The sequence below is a fragment of the Crinia signifera genome, chromosome 12 (assembly GCF_055691185.1).
Source record: "Crinia signifera chromosome 12, ASM5569118v1, whole genome shotgun sequence".
Lineage (NCBI taxonomy): Eukaryota > Metazoa > Chordata > Amphibia > Anura > Myobatrachidae > Crinia > Crinia signifera.
In genome coordinates this window covers 70,370,197-70,390,132 of record NC_139228.1, presented here as the reverse complement: position 1 = coordinate 70,390,132, position 19,936 = coordinate 70,370,197, and the positions used below count along the sequence as shown (strand labels likewise).

Sequence of the window (19,936 nt, the reverse complement as noted above, 5' to 3'; positions counted from 1 at the left end):
CATTCCCCCCTTTGAGCCCCCCGGGACCTCCATGGGCAGCAGCATCACATGCATTACTTTCACGTACGGTATATCACATTCCACCTGCTGTCAAAAACAGGTGATTCGGGTGTTTTTTATGTGATTGATCGCCTCAGTTGCATAAAAGGTGACCAAATTGCATGTATGTCCCCACAAATGTATGGGCAGATTAAATGGGGTATTCAATACAGGCCGAATTTTTCGCCAGGCCAAAAAGGCAGAGATTTACTAATGTTTACCCGGTTTTTGAGTAAATTTTCGCCCATGCGATTTCACTGGGGTTTTTTGTGTGTGTGTGTGTGTGTGTGTGGGGGAGGTGGGCAAATCGGCATGGGCAAAAACTGCTGTGAATTTGCCAAAATCACCTGAATTAGCGGCAATTTTGCTGATTTGGTTTTGGCAAATGCCAGATTTTTCCTCCGGATGTAAAATCGGCACAGGATCGATTTAGGAAGAGTCAAATTCACCCTAAAAAAATGTCGAGTCACAAAATACCCAAGAGCCTAGGTTCTGCAGTACCTGTTTTCCACGCCTGATACCTCCTTTCTGTCCGATTGCTGTTTGGAAGTGTAATTCTGTACGCATGTTCTTACGCTGGCGTATGCAGTGTTTTATCGTCTGTAAGTTTTGCTTATAGCAGCCACCCGGAATCACCACCTTTCTGTCGCCCAAGAACACCATTCCTAGAGAGTAAATGCTATTGTGTATCTAATATTCAGCCTTGCCTGTTGATTGAATTCTGCTCTAGGCCTGCATTTGGGCTTAGATGCAGCACAACAGGCGCCTGAAATGTTTTCCAATATTTGAGACTTGTCTGAAGCAACGTTGTTACATTGCGCTGTTGTTCTCTGTGCAGATATGATGGTGTCGCAGAACATTACAGGAGCCATTGCAATGCGCGTCTCTCAGACTGAAGCAGGTGAGCGCTTTTCTTCCGTAGAACCCCCCCCTTTTTTTTTTCTTTCTATAAAATGTAATTTAGTCAGTTGAAAATTTAAATATTCTGGTTATTTTGGACCAATATTTGGCTTGTGATTTATATTTATCAAAAATCCTACTGGTTAAACCGCTGCAGTTGGGCCTTAAATGCGAACCAACAATTAAGTTTTATTATTTTTTTTTATTTTTTTTTATGAAGACTTTGAAATTACACTTTATTTTGGGAACAATTTGATTCACTTTTTCTGGTTTTAATATCTTACTTCCTGATGTAAAGAGCTTGTGTTTGTGTACACGACGGCATATCAATAAAGTTTTTTTTTTGTCTTGTGTTCCTGCAGCAAGCAGCCCAGACCCACGGATGCAATGATCTAAGTCACTGGATGTTCAGAAGACCCCCAGCATGGCAGGCCTGCAGCTCCTGACCCCGGCCTCCTCACCAATGGGTCCCTTCTTTGGGCTACCCTGGCAGCAGGAGGCAATTCACGATAATATATACACCCCTAGGAAATATCAGGTACAGATACTCTTGCTGCATTCAATACGCCAAATATGTCCTTGCTTTAGCCATGATTGAAAGTCATAATCCCTGGAGCACGTGTAAATGCCTGCACTACTCTCCTCCTTCTGCAGGTGGAGCTACTTGAAGCAGCTTTGGACCACAATACAATAGTGTGTTTGAACTCTGGCTCAGGGAAGACCTTCATTGCCGTACTACTTACTAAAGAGCTGTCCTATCAGATCCGCGGAGACTTTACTGAAGGCGCTAAAAGAACAGTGTTCTTGGTTAACTCTGGTAATTCCTGTGGGTTTTTTTTAATATTTAATTTTTTTTATTTATAAACAGAGCTTTATTTATAAATTGTTCTTTGTCTGTCAGTAAACAGAACCTACCCTTTTCCATGCCTGCACTTGTGACTTTCATGCTTTTCCCCACCGTTTGGCGCTGTTGAGCAATTGATATTTTGCATATAAACAGTAATTAGGGATGGCCATCGACGTTTAGAAAACATCAATGGTTTATGGCTGAAGTTGAATAGTTTTGACATCAATGGGGGTGAACTACAGTATGTGCCTATGCACATCCTTGCTGGCGGGTCGCCAGAACGTACGCGCTGGCGACCCGCCAGCAGCCTCGCCAGCGAGGAGACTGAGACGCGCGTGCGTCTCACGCGCACGCGCTTCTCAGTCTCCGTCGCTAGCGTGGCGGAAACCCTGTCCGTCTCCGCCTCAGGGAGACGGACGGGGTTAGGGGGGGGTTAGGGGGGATGCGGGCAGGCGGCGGGGACCCCGGGTTACCGCCGGCAAGCCGGCGGGGACCCGGGGAAACGTATGGAAGCGCCGTCGGAAGAGGGCGCGCGCGCGTCCCCTTCTCACGATCGCCATGGCGCTGGCGGGGGATGGCGGCTGGCGACGCCAGCGCCATCCCCTGCCAAGATGGGAACAGACCCATCTGTAGATGATTCTCCCCTATCGATGTCAAGCTTAAATTTTTTTGTTTTGATTTTTCCCGGGACATGGAGCATAGCTCTGCCCAGGACACCCGTGACGTCCCACCCCCGTATTCTGGTTGGCCCACATGCCAATCAGTCAAAGACAATAAATGACCATCAATATGGAAAAACACTAATGGTTATCCATTGCATAATTATGCACCATCGATGGCAAAGGCCACGATGGCCATCCCTACCCTATATCCATCAATTTTGAAACATATCGTTTTGCTTTCACTTTCTGTTAAGGAGTAATTTGGTCCATCGAGTGGCCTCTAGTGGTCACTGGCGGTACTGCACATCAGAGGTTTATATATAGTCTGTCGCTGGCTTGCTTTGCTCACCTCACTACTATTCACAATTGTAGTCCACGTGTATGGTAAATTAAGCAATAGTTTGAAAAATCTGTGAAAAACCCTAAAAAAACAACAACTTGTCTTGACTGTTATGTCAACAATTGTCATGCCGACCCTTTGCACCTGGTGACCTTATGGGATTTGCTGGGGCCGGACAAACCTACCAGGGTGCTGAGCCCCAGCAATACTCACCACTCAAGGGCAGCAGCCAGTTCAGACAACACCCCCCCTCCTGTCGCGCCCCCCGTTCTTGACCTCCGCCCTTCCTGACGTTATTCACACTGCATCAGTGATGACGGCCACGTACCGGTCACATGGCAGCCAAACACTATCACACTGACATGTGCCACTACTCACAGAGGCCCGGGCTCCATGTCTCCTGCTGCAAGAGGTAATCCGGTACTTATGTAGTAACTGGGCTGCCGATTTTTTGATTGTATGCCTTAAGTTAAGGCATACAATCAGATGCGATGCGATGCGATATCGCATCGCATCGCATCCGATATCGGATGCGATGACCCGATTTTTCCATAGGAATCAATGTTAAAATGATTCCTATGGAAAAATGGGTCCTTTTCATACCCCTACTATCCAAGTGGGCATGGAGTTGGATATAAACCTGTGGCGAGCGTAGCGAGCCACCGAGCCCGAAGCGTGGCGAGCGAAGCTTCGCTCGCCACGCTTCGGGCTCGGTGGCTCGCTACGCTCGCCACAGGTTTATATCCAACTCCATGCCCACTTGGATAGTAGGGGTATGAAAAGGACCCATTTTTCCCATTGAATTCCATGTTAAAATGGACTCAGTCCATTTTAACATTGATTCCTATGGAAAAATCGGGTCATCGCATCGCATCGCATCGAATCGCATGGTCGCATGCGATGCGATGCGATCTCCCGATCCGACCCGATTTAGAAATCGGCAGCCCAGTTACTACATAAGTACCGGTAATCCTGCTCTGCTGAGGGACAGGACCCCCTATTGGACGGGGTTATTAGAGTAAACAGATGTTGGCTCAGTAACATCACACGGACTGATCAGTGCATGTACGGTAAATGGATCATTGCAGATGAGTTGAAGATCTTCCTGGGCCTATATTCGGTGCAAAACCAAAAGTGAGCTTGTCCCTCTCTACACCAGGTGGCAGGCCACTCTCTGGGAGGTTCGGGGCGGCTCAGAGTCATTCGGGCGCACAAACTTATCGAGCGCTCCATAGTCCCCCCGAGCGTGGCCTGCCACCCACTCACTGATGGAGTGCAGGGGGAGCAACAGGAGGGTGCCGCTAGAGGTGGTGTGCCACTGGAGGCACTGCTGGCGCACACCTACCTGCTGGTGGTATGTCCAGATTATTCTCAAAAACAGCCTGCTGCGGCAGCGCAGCTTAGCCCGGAAAAGTTTTGTGCACCAGGATCTTTTTTGGCAGGGGGCCACAACATTTTTAGCTATTCCTTTGTACACCAACCAACCAATAGGGTCTGTAGATTTCTAGCGTATGTTACTTATTAGCCAATTTCTAGACCACTACTTGTATTATATCAGTAAATTGGGCACTCTGTGATCGCTAGATAAAAATGATTTACAAATTGCTAAAATATCGACAATGGGGCGAGATGGAAAATCGATAAATCTGGGCTAAAGCACCTGCAAAATGAATACATCTTGAGTTTTTTGTGATTGCTGATGTTTGGACCCCTTCAGTTAGAAAGTGCGTAAAGATTTTGTTATCAGGTTTGCTGTAGAGTTAGGATAGCAATTTTAGAATTCTTTTTTTTTTTTACTATGGCGATTTTTATTTTTTTTGTTTTTTATAATGCTGTGATATTCTGCACATTTAATATACTTTATATTGCCTCCAGCTAAACAAGTGGCTCAACAAGTTTCTGCAGTCAGGACCCACTCTGATCTCACAGTTGGGGAATATTCCAGTCTAGAGGTGGTGGAAGGCTGGACAAAGGAAACATGGAACCAGGAACTGATGGAACGCCAGGTACTACTGATCCATTGTCTTCTGGAATGGCTGTTTAGAACTTTGAACAATACAGTCTGTTTACTTTTGAATGGAATTAAAATTGCTTACTGAATGTGTGCACCAAGAATGCATCATGGGGGTTATTCAAAGTCAAAGGCAAAGCCCCACCAAAATCTAATTCTCTCTGCACACGTTACATCTGCCCCACCTGCAGTGCACATGGTTTTGTCCATTTAAGATGGAATTTGCCTTTCCGAGTGAACCAGAATAAGGGCCCATGTTCTGAGGTTTTATGACCCAATCAGACACCTGCTTTTATTGCCCAACTTACAAAGGGCTATGAAAGCAGATTTCTGATTTGGTTGATGTGGTGGAGTGTAAATATGAATTGATGAGTGTGACTATATTTATCAGAATAGTGCCACCTAGTGGTCAGTTCATCATGACCATTTTATAGAAACCACAATTACCTTGCTCATCCATAACCATGCCATCCGTATTATCCAGCCTTGCAGATATATAAATAGTTTACGCATAAGTCCATACTCCCAAGTATAAATTCTTCACTGCTCCAGGAAAGAAAAGACCTAATTTAGTGACATTGGGACCCAAAGTGCCGGTATAATTCTAGGACACCCAAAAGAGAGACTGTTCCCAATAGAATTGATGAAGTCTCTGTCAATCATGGGCCCCCTAAAGAAGAGCTCCTGGTACTCTTGCAGGCCCCAGCTCTCAAGTTCGGTAACTCTCGTCTAGATCACCAGTATGTAAGGATTGAGTGTTGTTGTACTGCACTGGCAGCAGGAGTTTGGCGTAGGCTTAGCAGTTCCATAACCAATCACAGAGAGCTACAGAGTGTTCCGAGTCTTCCCTAGATCTGTAAATAATAATAATAATGTGTGGTCACCGCTGTAGTCTGTCATGTGTGGCGGCGTCTGTGTTGTCTCTCGGTGCTTTGGGTATTTACCACCACGAGAAGGTCATCTGTTGGTTCAGCGCTCATAAAACTTTACCAGCCTGTAGAGCAGATGGGCTGCCAGTGACCACCTACACTTACCCTCTGCAGTTAAAACTTCTCAACAGCAGTGGGATTATTTCCTCGTGTTTCAACATCTGTGCTGTCACCTCCTGTGAGTTATCGGCATCTCAAAGCTCTCCTATCTCTCGGTCGTGTTCCGTGGTTCCTGTAATACTTAGTTTGTTTACAATTTTTTGGTTTCCGTTATGAGCAGTTTAGGAATAAAATATGATTGCTACAACTCGTCTAATAAAATATCTAAGTCAGTCGCTCCCCCCCCCCCCCCCCCCCTTCCTCTCTGGGGCACTTGTCAAACGTTATTTTCCTGAAACTTAAGCACAAAAGCAATTTGGTGTGTGTCAGCTGGAGGGCTTTGATGGGACTTGTCAGTTAGTTTACAAAGGAGACATTGAAAACATATGAGGTATTATTTCAGAAATGTAAACCAGACGTGTGCACAGGTCTTGGATGTGATCTTTGCGATGTTACATGATTCTTCCATTTCTGTCCGTCTTCAGATCCTGGTTATGACTTGCCACATCTTCGCCAACCTCCTGAAGAGCGAGATCCTATCCTTAGCGAAGATTAACTTGCTGGTGTTCGACGAGTGCCATCTTGCCATCCAGGATCACCCGTATTGTGATGTTATGAAGGTAAGGGGGGGGGGGGGGGGAAGCTTTCCCAAAATTACCACCATGCTTGGACTCCGACTTAATTCTTGAAATGTAGAACTTCAACCTTCTATGCTTTAAGGCCTTTATTATATAGAAGTTGTATGAAACCATTATGGTATATAGCAGGCCTTGCACTCTGGCCTGAATATAGACATGCCACAAATCATTTTAATCAACAGAAGCTGCTTGTGTGTTCTATTCACTCCGTTTTGCAAAGAAAATGCTATTGGAAAAAGGGTATTCAATTGCAGTAGAAACTACCGTCTTGTCGGAAAGATGTCAGTTACTGGCTTGAATAGGTTAGAAGGGGTTTCCAACCTAGTTAATAAGGTGTTTTTTTTTTTTTTCTTTTTCTGACCAATCGGAATACTCTGACCTGTCGGAAACCAAGTGGATCCAAGTCACGGATCCACGTGCTTTTGTTGGGAGACGTTTCTGACAATCTCAATGCGACTTGAGGCAGGGAGGACGGCGCCGGGTAAGCAGCAGCTCACCCGGTGCCATCCTCCCGCCACCTCCCCAGTTGCCCACCTGCTCACGCAACCAGGCCGGGTGAGCAGGTCTGATCCATTACGACAAATGAATGTCGGAATGGATCCGACTGCAATTGAATAAACCCCATTGTTGTAAATAGGACACGGAGCTCACACGATATGTATAAGGCGACATGTATCTCATGGAGGATAGACACAACTGTGGGTGGTGCCTTATGCTTACTAGGAGGCTTGCCATAACAACAATTGCAAATTCCACTACATTACTGCCAGTGAATCACCACTTACATAGTCTATAAGTTCATGTCACACTGAAATGTTACTGAGAAACATACATTTGACACTTTTTTTTTTTTTTTTAACCTCTTTAAAGCTCTAATAGTCGTTACTGATTGTTTCCTCCCAACTGTAAAAAGCCCCAAACAGTCCAAACAGTCAACGCAACCTGCGGGAAGTGTTGCTGTGACGACATGGCACTCAGTCACTTCCCGCCATCAGGAATAAGTAGACACTTATTGTAGCGGTGTTGCATGCGTGTGTGAAGAGCTCATTCATAACATCCCCACCCCCTTCTGCTCTCTCCTCACACGCAGATCTGTGAGAGTTTCCAGACGTGTCCACGGATCCTGGGGCTGACCGCCTCTATACTGAACGGGAAATGTGACCCCCGCGACCTTGAGGAGAAGATCCAGAAACTGGAGGAAATTCTAAAGAGTAACGCAGAAACTGCAACCGATCTCGTGGTGTTGGACAGGTAAACAGGACGCAGAATTCATGGCCTAGGGGTCTGTTCTCCCCTGCACAGCGGGGAATTGACTGCAGTGCAGCATTGTTCATTTTGGGGGAGGGTGGAGCAATGGCTACCTCTACGGAAAGCGAGGAGTGTTTGGTTTTAAGTACTAAATTGATATTAAAATGAAAGGGGGGCACTATTTGAAACTCTTAAGTATGTGTTCTCTGTGTAGCACATTGTCTCCACCATCTGTGTCTGTTCCTAAGGTATGCCTCTCAGCCTTGCGAGATTGTGTTGGATTGTGGCCCTTACCATGACAAAAGCGGACTCTATCAGAGGCTCCTAACGGAACTGGATGAATCACTGCACTTCCTGGAGGACTGTAATGTTCCGACGCATTCTAAAGAGAGAGATTCAATGTCCATCTCCAAACAGGTAGGAGACCCGCGTGCAGGCCAGGTCTTCTGAAACACTATAGAACAGGGGTGGCCAGTTCCAGGTCGGTGCATATAGGAGCCGATTGTGGTTCACTCGTAGTGAACCGAATTCGGCTCCTGCCTCAGTGGTCAAGGTTTGCACATGCGCACTTCAGTTGAAATGGCGGTGCCGGAATCAGATTGCCGCGTTGCCGAACGGTGAGTAACTGGAGTGTGGGGGTTTATGAACTTGAGGTTTGGCACCAAGAAGGGGGGGGACTTTAGGTTGGGGAGGGATAGGTTTAGCCTGGTAAGATACAGGGGTTAGGCACTAGCTGGGGTCAAGATGCAAGGGCGATGGATGGGTTAAGGTAAGGCTGCAGGAAGGGTGGTGGTGGGGGGGGGGGGGGGGTCAGGTGGAAGGCAAGTAAACTTACCCTGTCAGGATTCCCTCCTTAGGGATGTTGGTGTCAGTATTCTGACTGCCGGTCATCCATATGTATCCCGTTTAACTTTAAACCAATTAACTCAAACGGGGGGATGGCTCCACCTCATATGATATTATTTAAATCTTTAAAAAAAAAATTGTTTACAGTGAAGAGTTCAAGAATATAATTAGCGATGTGAATCGATTTGATACTGGCCAATGCATCTTTGTTGCGCCACATGACCCACTTGTCTCTATCCTAGATCCTGTCGGACTGTCGAGCGGTTCTGCTTGTGCTGGGTCCGTGGTGCGCGGATAAAGTGGCCGGGATGATGGTGAGGGAGCTGCAGAAGTACATCAAACACGAGCCGGAGGAGCTGCACCGGAAATTCCTGTTGTTTACAGACACTATTTTAAGGAAGATCCACGCTCTGTGCGAGGAACACTTCTCCCCCGCTTCCCTTGACCTGAAATTTGTCACCCCCAAAGTCCTCAAACTCCTGGAAATTCTACGTAAGTACAAACCCTACGAGCGCCAGCAGTTTGAAAGCGTGGAGTGGTACAACAACCGCAACCAGGACAACTACGTATCGTGGAGCGACTCCGAGGATGACGATGATGAGGACGAAGAGATTGAAGAGAAAGAGAAAACGGAAACGAGCTTCCCCTCCCCGTTTACTAACATTTTGTGTGGCATCATCTTTGTGGAGCGAAGATATACGGCGGTGGTTCTAAATCGGTAATGTGCCGCCTCTGCTTCCTTTTACTTTGAATGTCATATTATGAGCGCAACACTTAGGGGGTCATTTACTAAGATGGGAGTTCTATCTTCTAGAAGGTGCTAATTAAATAAGAAGTAGATTCTGGTTGGTTGCCCATAGCAACATCCGATAGGAACTAGAACTCCCATCTTAGTAAATTTACCCCTTGCAGACAAATTATACATTTCACCCTATGGGGGGGTATTTAATCCTGACTTCCGACTGTCGTAAGTTTGTGCCAGTCGGAATCCAGCCCTGTTTTTGGCCAGCTCGACAGTTTATCAGCAGGCAGAATGCAATGTTCCACCTGTCGACTGGTAAAAACAGCCGTGGATTGTCGAGATCTGCCCGAGAACTCGACAATCCACGACCGTTTCCATCAAAACAGATCTGACTGGTTTGTATGTCAGATCTGTTTTGTCGAGTTCCGCCTTCAATGCTGTTGGAAACGACAGCATTTAATAGGCGCCTGGCGCTATTCCATCTGTCGGAAATAGTGCTGGGGATTGAATACCCCCCAAAAGCTCTATATTATTTCTGAAAGTAATATTTGTACCCCAACAATATCGCTACAAGAGCAAATTACGCTGTGCTAATGGAGTGTGGGGGCTGGTGACCATGTGGCGGTGCTTGTGGCAGCATGCTTGGGTAGCGAATGTGTTGTGGATCTGGTGGGGGTGTATTCTGTCGGTATGTGGAAGGATGTGTAAAGGAGCTAATGACCATGTAGGGCAGGCATGTCCAAACTGTGGCCCGCCAGCTGTTGTGAAACTACACGTCCCAGCATGCCTTGCCATAGTTTTAGCATTCCCTTATAGCAAAACCGTGGCAAGGCATGATGGGACATGTAGTTTCACAATAGCTGGAGGGCCACAGTTTGGACATGCCTGATGTAGCGTATGTTAAAACTGCTTTTATTAATAGGAATCATCCCTAAAACACTAATATCTGTCCATGTTTGTTATTCAGATAGACTGTATTGTCACGTATTTTATTTGCCAGGACAGGACAGCCGTGGTTATGTATTCTGGTGTGCTTGGCAGTAAATTGCTCATCTCCTCTTAATATCTGTAACCTGCCCTGCTGGCCAAGTATCTATAGTGTCATTGGGGGATATCCTATTCTCCCCAAAACCGCGTTGGGCGATAAAACGGTCTGGATATCACAGTTAATGACCGATTGGTCATTCTCATGGTATCCAATTAGCAGCCTCGAGATCGGCGAAAATGTGTGCAATCGACGCTCCCATGTGTTGTCATAGTTCCCGGCAGTGAGGCACACGAAGCAGAATCCCTGATAGCAGCCATTATCATGGGAAATGATGCCTCGGCCATATAGGATAGTGCCGCCGATAGGATATCCCCCTTAAGGCCCATACACATGGGGCGACTTTGAACCAAAAGCAGCTCAGTTTTGTCATTTGAGCTGTTTTCAGCTCCAAAGCCACCCAGTGTGTATGTGGCAGCGATGATGGTATTACCAGCAGAGTGGACAGCCTTACAGTAGTGTCATGCTATGGAAAGTACTCCACTCCCCGTGAAAACCGCTCAGTGTGTATGTGCCGAGTGATTTTCCCCATCATATACACTGGGCAATAACACCCAGTGTGTATGCCACTTTAGACTCCCAATCCGTACACTGAATCTTTTTCATACAACCCAAAAAAAAAGTCCATGAAACTTCTGTAAACCTCTGCAGCCTGCCATGCGCTACCTGTTAAAAGCAATTTAAAAAATCAACCGTGATTTTCCCACAGTACAGGAGACACTCGCTCTTCATTTACTGCAAAAAATATTTGATGGTAGCACCGACGTAACAGCGACTTTTATCTCACACTGACACATCGGAGGAAAGCGTTTCACTAAATACATACCACAACACCCAATTTACAGACTGGGGGATCACTGAGTGCCGCTGTTTTCCCGACAACACAGCTAAGATCCTCAGTCTTCTTTTCTCCCTTGTAATACACCAGACATGGGAGAATTGGAACTTGAGCGCTGGCCCCCAGTGATTGTTCTGGGCCTTATCCTGCATGAGAAATGAGGAGTTCTCAGCTAAATAAAATCATCCAGTCCCAACCCGTCAAGTAGCACCGTCCATCTAGAGCAGCGGCGCCAATAGTAAGGTGCTGGTAGTAAGGGCCCGACCTGCTCGCTAGTCTGCGTATATCTGCTCCCTAGAATGGGAACACTCACCGTTTTTTTGGACACACCCATAAAATGCTGAGACTGCCCCCTTTCTGGCCATCCTGTAGCGAATGCTAGACCCCCAGCACCAGGGACAGGGCCGAATTTGGCCTAAAATTATCGCAAAGGCTTAAATATTTTAGTATTGGCATACTGTACCCCTGTACGAAATATACATCAAAGGTATTGTTTAAGGAGAGCAGTAAAAAGTAATGGACGGTTCAAATGAACATACACAAAACTTCATTACTATCTGCAATGGTCAGTTTGAAACCAGTGTTGATTTGTTGTGGAAAAACACAATCCGTTTGTTTTGTGTCACAGCTGTAATATAACCAATGGTTCCAACTTAATATTACAGGTTGATTAAGGAGGCCGGGAAGCAGGACACAGAGCTGGCTTACATTAACAGTAACTTTATAACTGGACACGGAATTGGGAAGAACCAACCTCGGAACAAGCAGATGGAAGTGGAGTTCAGAAAGCAGGAGGAGGTAATGCTGGCAGAACTTCCTTCCCTGCTTATATTGGTGGTGAACTGTGTGCCCAGCCCCTGCTCTTGTTGGCGGAGAACTGTTCCCCCCCACTCTTGTTGGCGGAGAACTGTTCCCCCCGGCTCTTGTTGGCGGAGAACTGTTCCCCCCCCCGCTCTTGTTGGCGGAGAACTGTTCCCCCCCCCCGCTCTTTTTTGGCTGAGAACTGTTCCCCCCCCCCCCGCTCTTGTTGGCGGTGAACTGTCGTGTCCCCCCCCCCCGCTCTAGTTGGCGGAGAACTGTTCCTCCCCCCCCCCCCCGCTCTTGTTGTCGTAGAACTTTCCCCCCCCGCTCTTGTTGGCGGAGAACTGTGCGTGTGTCCCGCCCCCGTACATTTACTAAGAGAAATCTTAGTAAATGTACCCTTTTTTTGTCTCTCAAAAATCATCAGATTTTTTAATGGTGGAAAATTAATATCTGATACATCAGACATTCAATTGAGTTGCTGATGTATCATGGTTGTGCCAGAGGAGGTGTACCGGGATACGGTCGCTTGGTCGACTCTATGAAGGTTGACAGGGCTTAGGTCGGCACATGAATAAGGTAGACATGGCTAAGTTCATCAGGGTCAGAAGGTTGACAAAAGTACTAGGTCGACAATGAGAAGGTTGACAATCAAAATGTCGATATGAGTTTTTCACGCATACATAAGCAGTCGATCAATAATCCCAACCCATCAATCCGCTCTGGATAACCCCCTAGGTACCAGAGCAGGTCTAAAGTCAGGGTATTTTAATGACCAATTTCAGTACTTTAATGAAAAAAGTGTTTTTACAAAATTGTACAAAGCAAAGCAGCCATTTAAAATTTATTTATTATGATCAAAAGAAAACTAACACTGTTACCAATATTTAAAAAAAAAACAATTGTTCACTAATTTCTCAGTTTCCATTTTTTTTTCCATTTTTTTTTCCATTTTTTTTTTATTAAATTGGAAGCGCATATAGTAGAAAAATTATCACGATAGCCGCATCAATTTTAGAGGCAAAATGAATGCAGCCAATTGGATATTTGTACTATCGTTCCCAATAGACTCAGAGAATAGGATTTAACATAAGTATAATCACGTGTGTTATTTTATTAATTTTTTACTTTCATTTACTCATGGAGACGGCTTTTTCATGTCGCTTTTCCCCAGAGAACAACAAGTTGGTTTATTTTTCCTCATGTACAAAGCATTTGATGGGATTTAGTTTGATTGAAGGACCAGTAAACTTTAAAACAAGAAAAACAGTAATTTAATGGAAAACCAGAATCCACAACGATTTCTATTCCTTTTAGTTCACAAAAGACTTTCTGTGGATTTTTTTTTTTCTGGGGGGGGTTTCATAACAAAGTTATTTATTTTAATTACCAAAATCCTTTAACTTGTTATGGGCTCTGTAACAAAGTAATTTCTTGTTCGTCTTATAAATGTATTCTCTGCATTGCCTGCAGCAGAAGTGAGTGATTCCTGTGCTTCCATTTTGTAGGTACTCCGAAAGTTTAGAGCGCACGAAACCAATCTGCTCATCGCTACCAGTATAGTGGAGGAGGGCGTTGACATCCCAAAATGTAATCTAGTAGTCCGGTTCGACTTGCCAACAGAGTACAGATCTTATGTTCAGTCCAAAGGTCGAGCGCGAGCCCCCATTTCAAACTACATCATGTTGGCGGATACTGAAAAGATAAAGGGATTCGAAGAAGATCTCAAGACGTATAAAGCCATAGAGAAGGTGTGTGCTCTGTTCTTCCTTCTCGTAATATATGGTTATCCGTTATTATTCTGGTGCGGTAATATTTCTTTTCCATGCAGATCTTGCGGAATAAATGCTCCAAGTCATTGGATTGTGGCGAGACGGAGTCTGAAGCCATCGTGGACGATGACGAGCTTATTCCGCCATATGTCTTGCGGCAAGATGATGGGAGCCCAAGAGTAACCATCAACACTGCCATTGGCCACATAAACCGGTAAGTGTTGTCATGGTTGTGTGCAGACGATTCGACCGTTAGATTCCCAAGTTGTCTGCTCTTCCCTTCTTCCAAAGACAGACTTTCTTCCTTTTTCACAGGTATTGTGCCCGATTACCCAGCGACCCATTCACTCACCTTGCTCCAAAGTGTAAAACCCGAGAGGTATCGGAGGGTGTCTACCGGTCCACTCTCTACCTGCCGATTAACTCCCCTCTTAGAGCCCCCATTGTTGTAAGTACCTGGTAAGAATATAGTTTCACAGACTAGGCTCCTCTTGTAAAGTATTGTATCCCTCCTTTCCTGAGACAGGGGTCTTTCTACGATTACGTTTATCCTACAGCTACATCGAACTATTGTTTTATTGGTGCACACGGTCTAAAAGGTCGACATGCGTTTTTCACACAAAAAAATTCCCATCAACATGGAACATGATTGGCAATGGTAAAGTGTGCCAAATGCAGCAAGGCACCTGGCACGAGGCTTGGTGAACTAAGTCATTTGAGGGTACACTATTTTGGGGTCCTTGTGCTAAGGCGACATTTTTTTTAAAAAGTGGAAAAACTCTTGTTGCCCTTTTCCGTGTTGACCTGTGCATGTCTACCTAGACACTCTCGACCCTGTGATCCAGAGGCGGAACTACCATTGGTGGAGCAGGTGCAGTGCATCGGGCCTCTGAGGACTAAGGGGCCCACTGCTGCCCATCACCCTCCTCCTGACACACACTGATTTTCCCTTTCACCCTCTGCCTGTGACGTTCTCCATGTCTCCCTCTGCCTCTCCCTTTTACCCCCTTTCACCCTCTGCCTCTCCCTGCCGCCCTCTGACTCTCCCTCTCACCCTCTGTCTGTTGCCCTCTCGCCCTCTGCCTCACCCCCTGCCTCTCCCTCTCACCCCCTGCTTCACCCCCCCTGCCTCTCCCTGACACCCTCTGCCTCTCCCACCGTGTTCCATATTGTGAGCTGATGCTAAAAGATGAGAGCTGGTGACATGCTCCCTGATTATCTTCAAAAATTATTCCTTTGTGAGCATTCATTTGATAATCATCCAGTTATTAATCCCAGTGGAGCTCGGTTGCTTTTCGTGACCCATACGGATGAGCTCTTGCATATGTCGCATTCCACCTCTGATGCTTGGGAACTTTCTTACTTGTCAGCAGGTGTTGACCGGAAGCTTGTCGCTAGTGTTGGTCAGAGGTTCTCCCTGGGAAATAACCCTTCAACACCTTTCTTCTTTCTCTAGGGCCCACCTATGAACTGCGCCAGACTTGCTGAGCGAGCAGTAGCTCTGATATGCTGCAAGAAGCTGCATCAGATCGGTAAGACCATCCCTGCTGGCTTCATGTCAGACATTCAGAATGCCAATGAATAGCTCTTTTTATGGAGCAGTAGCCACAGTGACACCTGCAGGCTTTAAGATAGTAGCGCATGTCGTCAAATAAGGCTCTCCCATGGACCTGCATTATTTCCATCGTGTCATTTTCAGCAGATGCAGTACCATGTGGTTAATAAACCTCTTCATGGCCCTTGAACTTTCCGAGATGGTTGCATGGCATTAAAGCAGCCTAGAACATTGCATTGTGATCAAAGCCTTGAACGCTCTACCCGTTCTCCGCAGGTGAACTTGATGACCATTTGATGCCGGTTGGAAAGGAAACGGTAAAGTACGAAGAGGAGCTTGACCTACATGATGAGGAGGAGACCAGTGTTCCAGGCCGGCCGGGCTCCACCAAGCGGAGACAGTGTTACCTTAAAGCTGTAAGTCCTCCCTCTTTTCGCTTAAGCCCTGTATGTAAAGGAAGTTCTATTACCTTCATGTCATACACAATGTAAATCAAACTACCGTAGAATCTGAAGCCCTGAACTACTTGATAGAACTCTTCATTTGTAGTTTGTTTTGTGTCATAAAGGATAGTTGGATGTCATCATACCCCTGGTGAGTCTCTATATTGTACATTGGTGTGTAAATAGATAAGATAGATGTAAAACTCTTCTTTCAGATCCCAGAGTGTCTGCGGAACAGTTACCCGAGGCCCGGCCAGCCGTGTTACCTGTACGTGATCGGAATGGTGTTGACAACGCCACTGCCAGATGAATTGAACTTTAGGAGGCGGAAGCTCTATCCTCCTGAAGACTCAACAAGGTGCTTTGGTATCCTGACCGCCAAACCCATACCTCAGGTAGTGCTTCTAGCTTCTATTTACCAGATCTGTTGCCGCAATGTATACATTTGCTTATAGTTAATATAAAATATCACATCAGAAATGTGGAGCAGCTCAAAGGGGTCTGTATAGTCTACACTCATCTTGTACTTTCAACTTGTACCCCTTTCACACCAAACTTACGGCCGTAGCCACCTGGGCCCAGCTTTGGTATGAAAGAGTACCCGGGTTGTGTTACTCGGGAATCCAACCCTGATAGCCGCCAGCGTCGAAACAGGAACTGACCCATGTAGCCTACAGTGTGAACTCTGTGACCCAGGTTATGCTAAAAGTATACAGAGGCACAGATTACCGGCGCATGGAAATGATGTCATCTCCAAGCGCGGGCAAAGGGAGGATCTGGCAAGAAGGCTGGTCCAGTGTGAGCGGTGTTTCTAGCAACTGGACACAGCTTGAACTGGGGGTTGAACCCTTTTTTTTTTTTGTGAGATGGGTATTCGTTTAAATGATCTGCTGAGTTAGGTGTGTGAAGGCTCGGTCATGCATTTATATGTCTACACTGTATCTCTTGCAGATTCCGCACTTCCCGGTCTACACCCGGTCTGGGGAGGTGACCATATCGATTGAGTTGAAGAAATCTGGCTTCACGTTAACTTTGCAACAGCTGGAGCTCATCACCCGCCTCCACCAGTACATCTTCTCCCACATTCTGCGTCTTGAGAAACCTGCACTAGAATTCAAGCCCGTAGCAGCTGACTCTGCTTACTGTGTTCTACCTCTCAATGTTGGTGAGTGACACAGCCGCAACCATAAGCGCAAGTCAGCGCTCATCCTGCCTAAACTTCAACTAAAGTGGAGGTCTACCATCAGTTCCCTACTCCGAATAAATATAGCGATATAAAGTTTGTGAATGCGTATACAATTATGTTCTCAGACTGTAATCTTGTAATTTTATACTTATAGTTAATTTGAGTAAAAGATCAGATCTGGGCATATAAATGACCTTGAAGTTATCTTTCTCTCCCCCCAGTTAATGACTGCGGCACTTTGGACATAGACTTTAAGTTTGTGGAAGATATTGAGAAGTCGGAGGCGCGTACTGGCATTCCGAGTTCACAGTATTCAAGAGAAAATCCCTTTATCTTCAAACTCGAAGACTACCAGGACGCAGTTATCATTCCAAGGTAAGAACCTTGATTTGCGGATGTGTCTATGAAAGGAAAAGGAGCGGAGAACTGGTTTGCTTTTCCTCAAGGCTAGGCGTGTCAAATTCAGTTCTTGTGACAATCTGTAGAGCGGACTGACCAGCCGTCCATAATTTCTACACTTGATAATTCTGGACCGGTAATGTACAGGAAATCATATGACGCCAGTGTGTCATTGGACCGGCCTTCTCTGCTTCACCGCCTCCAGAAGGACCTTCAGCCTGCCTCCTCTTAATGTTCCTTCTGGGTGCCAGAAGTGGGGGCACGTGGTGGCTCTGGGCAGACATAAGGCCATGCGTGCGTTCTGAGGCTTATATAAGGGGATGAGGGCTCCTGGTCTGGCATGTATGAACATGAGAGGACTCCGTTGCATATTGAGGCAAATCCTGGGAGCAATTTGCAGCCCTGAGCAATTCAAATGACTGATGCATCCATACAATTAAGCCCCAGAGGAAAAATCAGCAACTAATGCACCCTGTGGGACTTACCAGGTCGGACATCCCATAAATTCCTTTCTTACTTCTAGAGAACTGGAACTGGTCTACCATCTTAAAAGTATTTAAACCAAACCCTTTGTTTTATCTCCTTTCAGATATCGCAACTTCGACCAGCCCCATCGTTTCTATGTAGCTGATGTATACACTGATCTTACTCCACTCAGTAAATTCCCATCCCCAGAATATGAAACCTTTGCTGAATATTATAAAACAAAGTACAACCTCGACTTGACCAACCTCAACCAGCCTCTTCTGGATGTAGACCACACGTCCTCAAGGTACGGAATGTGACTGACGGCCAGCCCTACAAACATAGTCGCGATCTAGTGTCGTCAGTTCTGCTGCTGTGCAGGAATACGCCATTCCTTCTGTTACAGGGCGTGCCGATCTGCAGAGAATGTTTTTGAGGTTTTAAATGTATCGGTTAATAAATAAAAAAAAAACAACACACAAAGAACAGCGCTGGGTAGAAAAATAAAATCCGAGGCTAAATTAAAACTTGTAATAAACAGACTACTGTAGAGAAGTGGTTCATTTAATTCACATTAATGAAAAATAAAATATTGACTTATTGCCTATATTCAGTTGAATTTATAAAGCACATTTCCTGTACTAATGAGTATGCAACATAGAAGTTTGTTATGTATATAGGAAGACTTGGTACCCACAAGCATACCGTCCAACATTAGTAATCATGGAGTGGGACATTGTGGTGCGGCTGGTTGCCGGGTCACATCCAGTGCGAGGGGGGTGGGGGGAGATTTAGCAACTTTAAAGTACCAGATAAGCACCGTCCTTCTGAAAACATGGTGCTCTAGATTCTAAGGGTTAAATTTACTATAACTTACAATAAGCTTTTTCTAGGATGCAATATAGGAATTATAGTTAGATTCTGATTGGTTGCTATCGGTAATGTCACCTTTTTTTTTTTTTTTCAATTTTCATTTATTTATTTTTAAATGTAACGGTAGAAACTGTTCTCCATATTCCAAGGAGTTATGCTTAAATAGTACCATCCTTAAGTAAATGTGGCTGGACTATGTTAGTAAATATCAGAGGTTATATCCTTTCATTAGGTGATTTTTTTTTTTTTTTTTTTTATTAAGAAAATCTCAAAATATCTGCAAATTAATTGAGCCAGATCCTTTTTGTTTTCTTTGGCATTATTGATTTTTTTTTTTTTTAAATGTTACATATTTTTTATTATTATTTCAAACCAGCGGTGTTTTATGATTCATAATAAAGGGACTTGGCAACATCCCAGTATATAGCAGCTGGTGATTGATGTTTTTTGTCTTTCTGAGAAATAATTTCCTTTTTCAGTGTGAGCACCTGATTTTGCATTGGGACTTTGGATTAATCCTATAGTTCAAAATCAATTTTCTAAGAGACTTTGTGCACTTGAGAAAAAGGGGTTGTTACTCGTAGCAACCAGGCAAATATTTTTTTTTCTAGTAGAGTTTATAAAGTTAAAGCAACCTCTGGCTATCTGGGGGAACTAAAACGACAAATCCCAGCAAACCATGTTATACCAGTCTGAGTCTTCGCAGTATGGTCGTTCCGCAGCCGGTGAGCTCTGGCGGTAGGGCCGTGCCGCAGCCGGTGACCAGTGTCCGCCTTATTCTGCAGTAAGAATAACTTATTAAATTGCTCTTTTTAGGTTAAACTTGCTCACTCCACGCCACCTAAACCAGAAGGGTAAGGCTCTCCCGCTAAGCAGCGCTGAAAAACGGAAAGCTAAGTGGGAAAGTTTACAGAACAAACAGGTAACTTTTCAAAAACTTGTTTATACTGGTAGATATTCGTGTTCCATTTCTCCTCCACTGACCCATCTTTTTGTATATATAAAAGATCCTGGTGCCGGAACTCTGCGCCATACACCCTATCCCAGCATCCCTGTGGAGGAAGGCAGTTTGCCTGCCAAGCATTCTATATCGCTTGCATTGTCTTCTGACGGCTGAGGAGTTAAGAGCCCAGACGGCGATCGATGCAGGCGTCGGGGTAAAATCGCTTCCTGATGAGTTCCGGTAAGATCTTCTGCATCTTCTTACCTTTTATTTAGGTAAAGTAGTCCTTCCCAGCGATGACTTCCAAGACTATCT

At 45.3% G+C, this 19,936-nt stretch overlaps 1 protein-coding gene across 3 annotated transcripts in view; it reads left to right on the top strand.

Moving 5' to 3' along the window:
• The window catches only part of DICER1 (dicer 1, ribonuclease III), a 45,408-nt gene that overhangs the window by 10,148 nt on the left and 15,324 nt on the right, over positions 1 to 19,936 (top strand). For 2 of the 3 annotated variants that reach the window (XM_083166681.1, XM_083166680.1), the window contains exons 3-22: positions 878 to 940; positions 1,302 to 1,477; positions 1,594 to 1,765; positions 4,664 to 4,794; positions 6,313 to 6,447; positions 7,556 to 7,716; positions 7,962 to 8,130; positions 8,802 to 9,277; positions 11,850 to 11,982; positions 13,494 to 13,736; positions 13,817 to 13,971; positions 14,073 to 14,205; positions 15,214 to 15,289; positions 15,589 to 15,728; positions 15,971 to 16,150; positions 16,707 to 16,920; positions 17,163 to 17,316; positions 17,930 to 18,112; positions 19,495 to 19,600; positions 19,686 to 19,861. In XM_083166681.1, the coding sequence (XP_083022807.1) occupies positions 1,364 to 1,477; positions 1,594 to 1,765; positions 4,664 to 4,794; positions 6,313 to 6,447; positions 7,556 to 7,716; positions 7,962 to 8,130; positions 8,802 to 9,277; positions 11,850 to 11,982; positions 13,494 to 13,736; positions 13,817 to 13,971; positions 14,073 to 14,205; positions 15,214 to 15,289; positions 15,589 to 15,728; positions 15,971 to 16,150; positions 16,707 to 16,920; positions 17,163 to 17,316; positions 17,930 to 18,112; positions 19,495 to 19,600; positions 19,686 to 19,861 (3,251 nt within the window). In that variant the 5' untranslated portion in view covers positions 878 to 940; positions 1,302 to 1,363. The remainder of the gene's footprint in view (positions 1 to 877; positions 941 to 1,301; positions 1,478 to 1,593; positions 1,766 to 4,663; positions 4,795 to 6,312; positions 6,448 to 7,555; positions 7,717 to 7,961; positions 8,131 to 8,801; positions 9,278 to 11,849; positions 11,983 to 13,493; positions 13,737 to 13,816; positions 13,972 to 14,072; positions 14,206 to 15,213; positions 15,290 to 15,588; positions 15,729 to 15,970; positions 16,151 to 16,706; positions 16,921 to 17,162; positions 17,317 to 17,929; positions 18,113 to 19,494; positions 19,601 to 19,685; positions 19,862 to 19,936) is intronic. The other variant, XM_083166682.1, reaches the window with a different exon arrangement.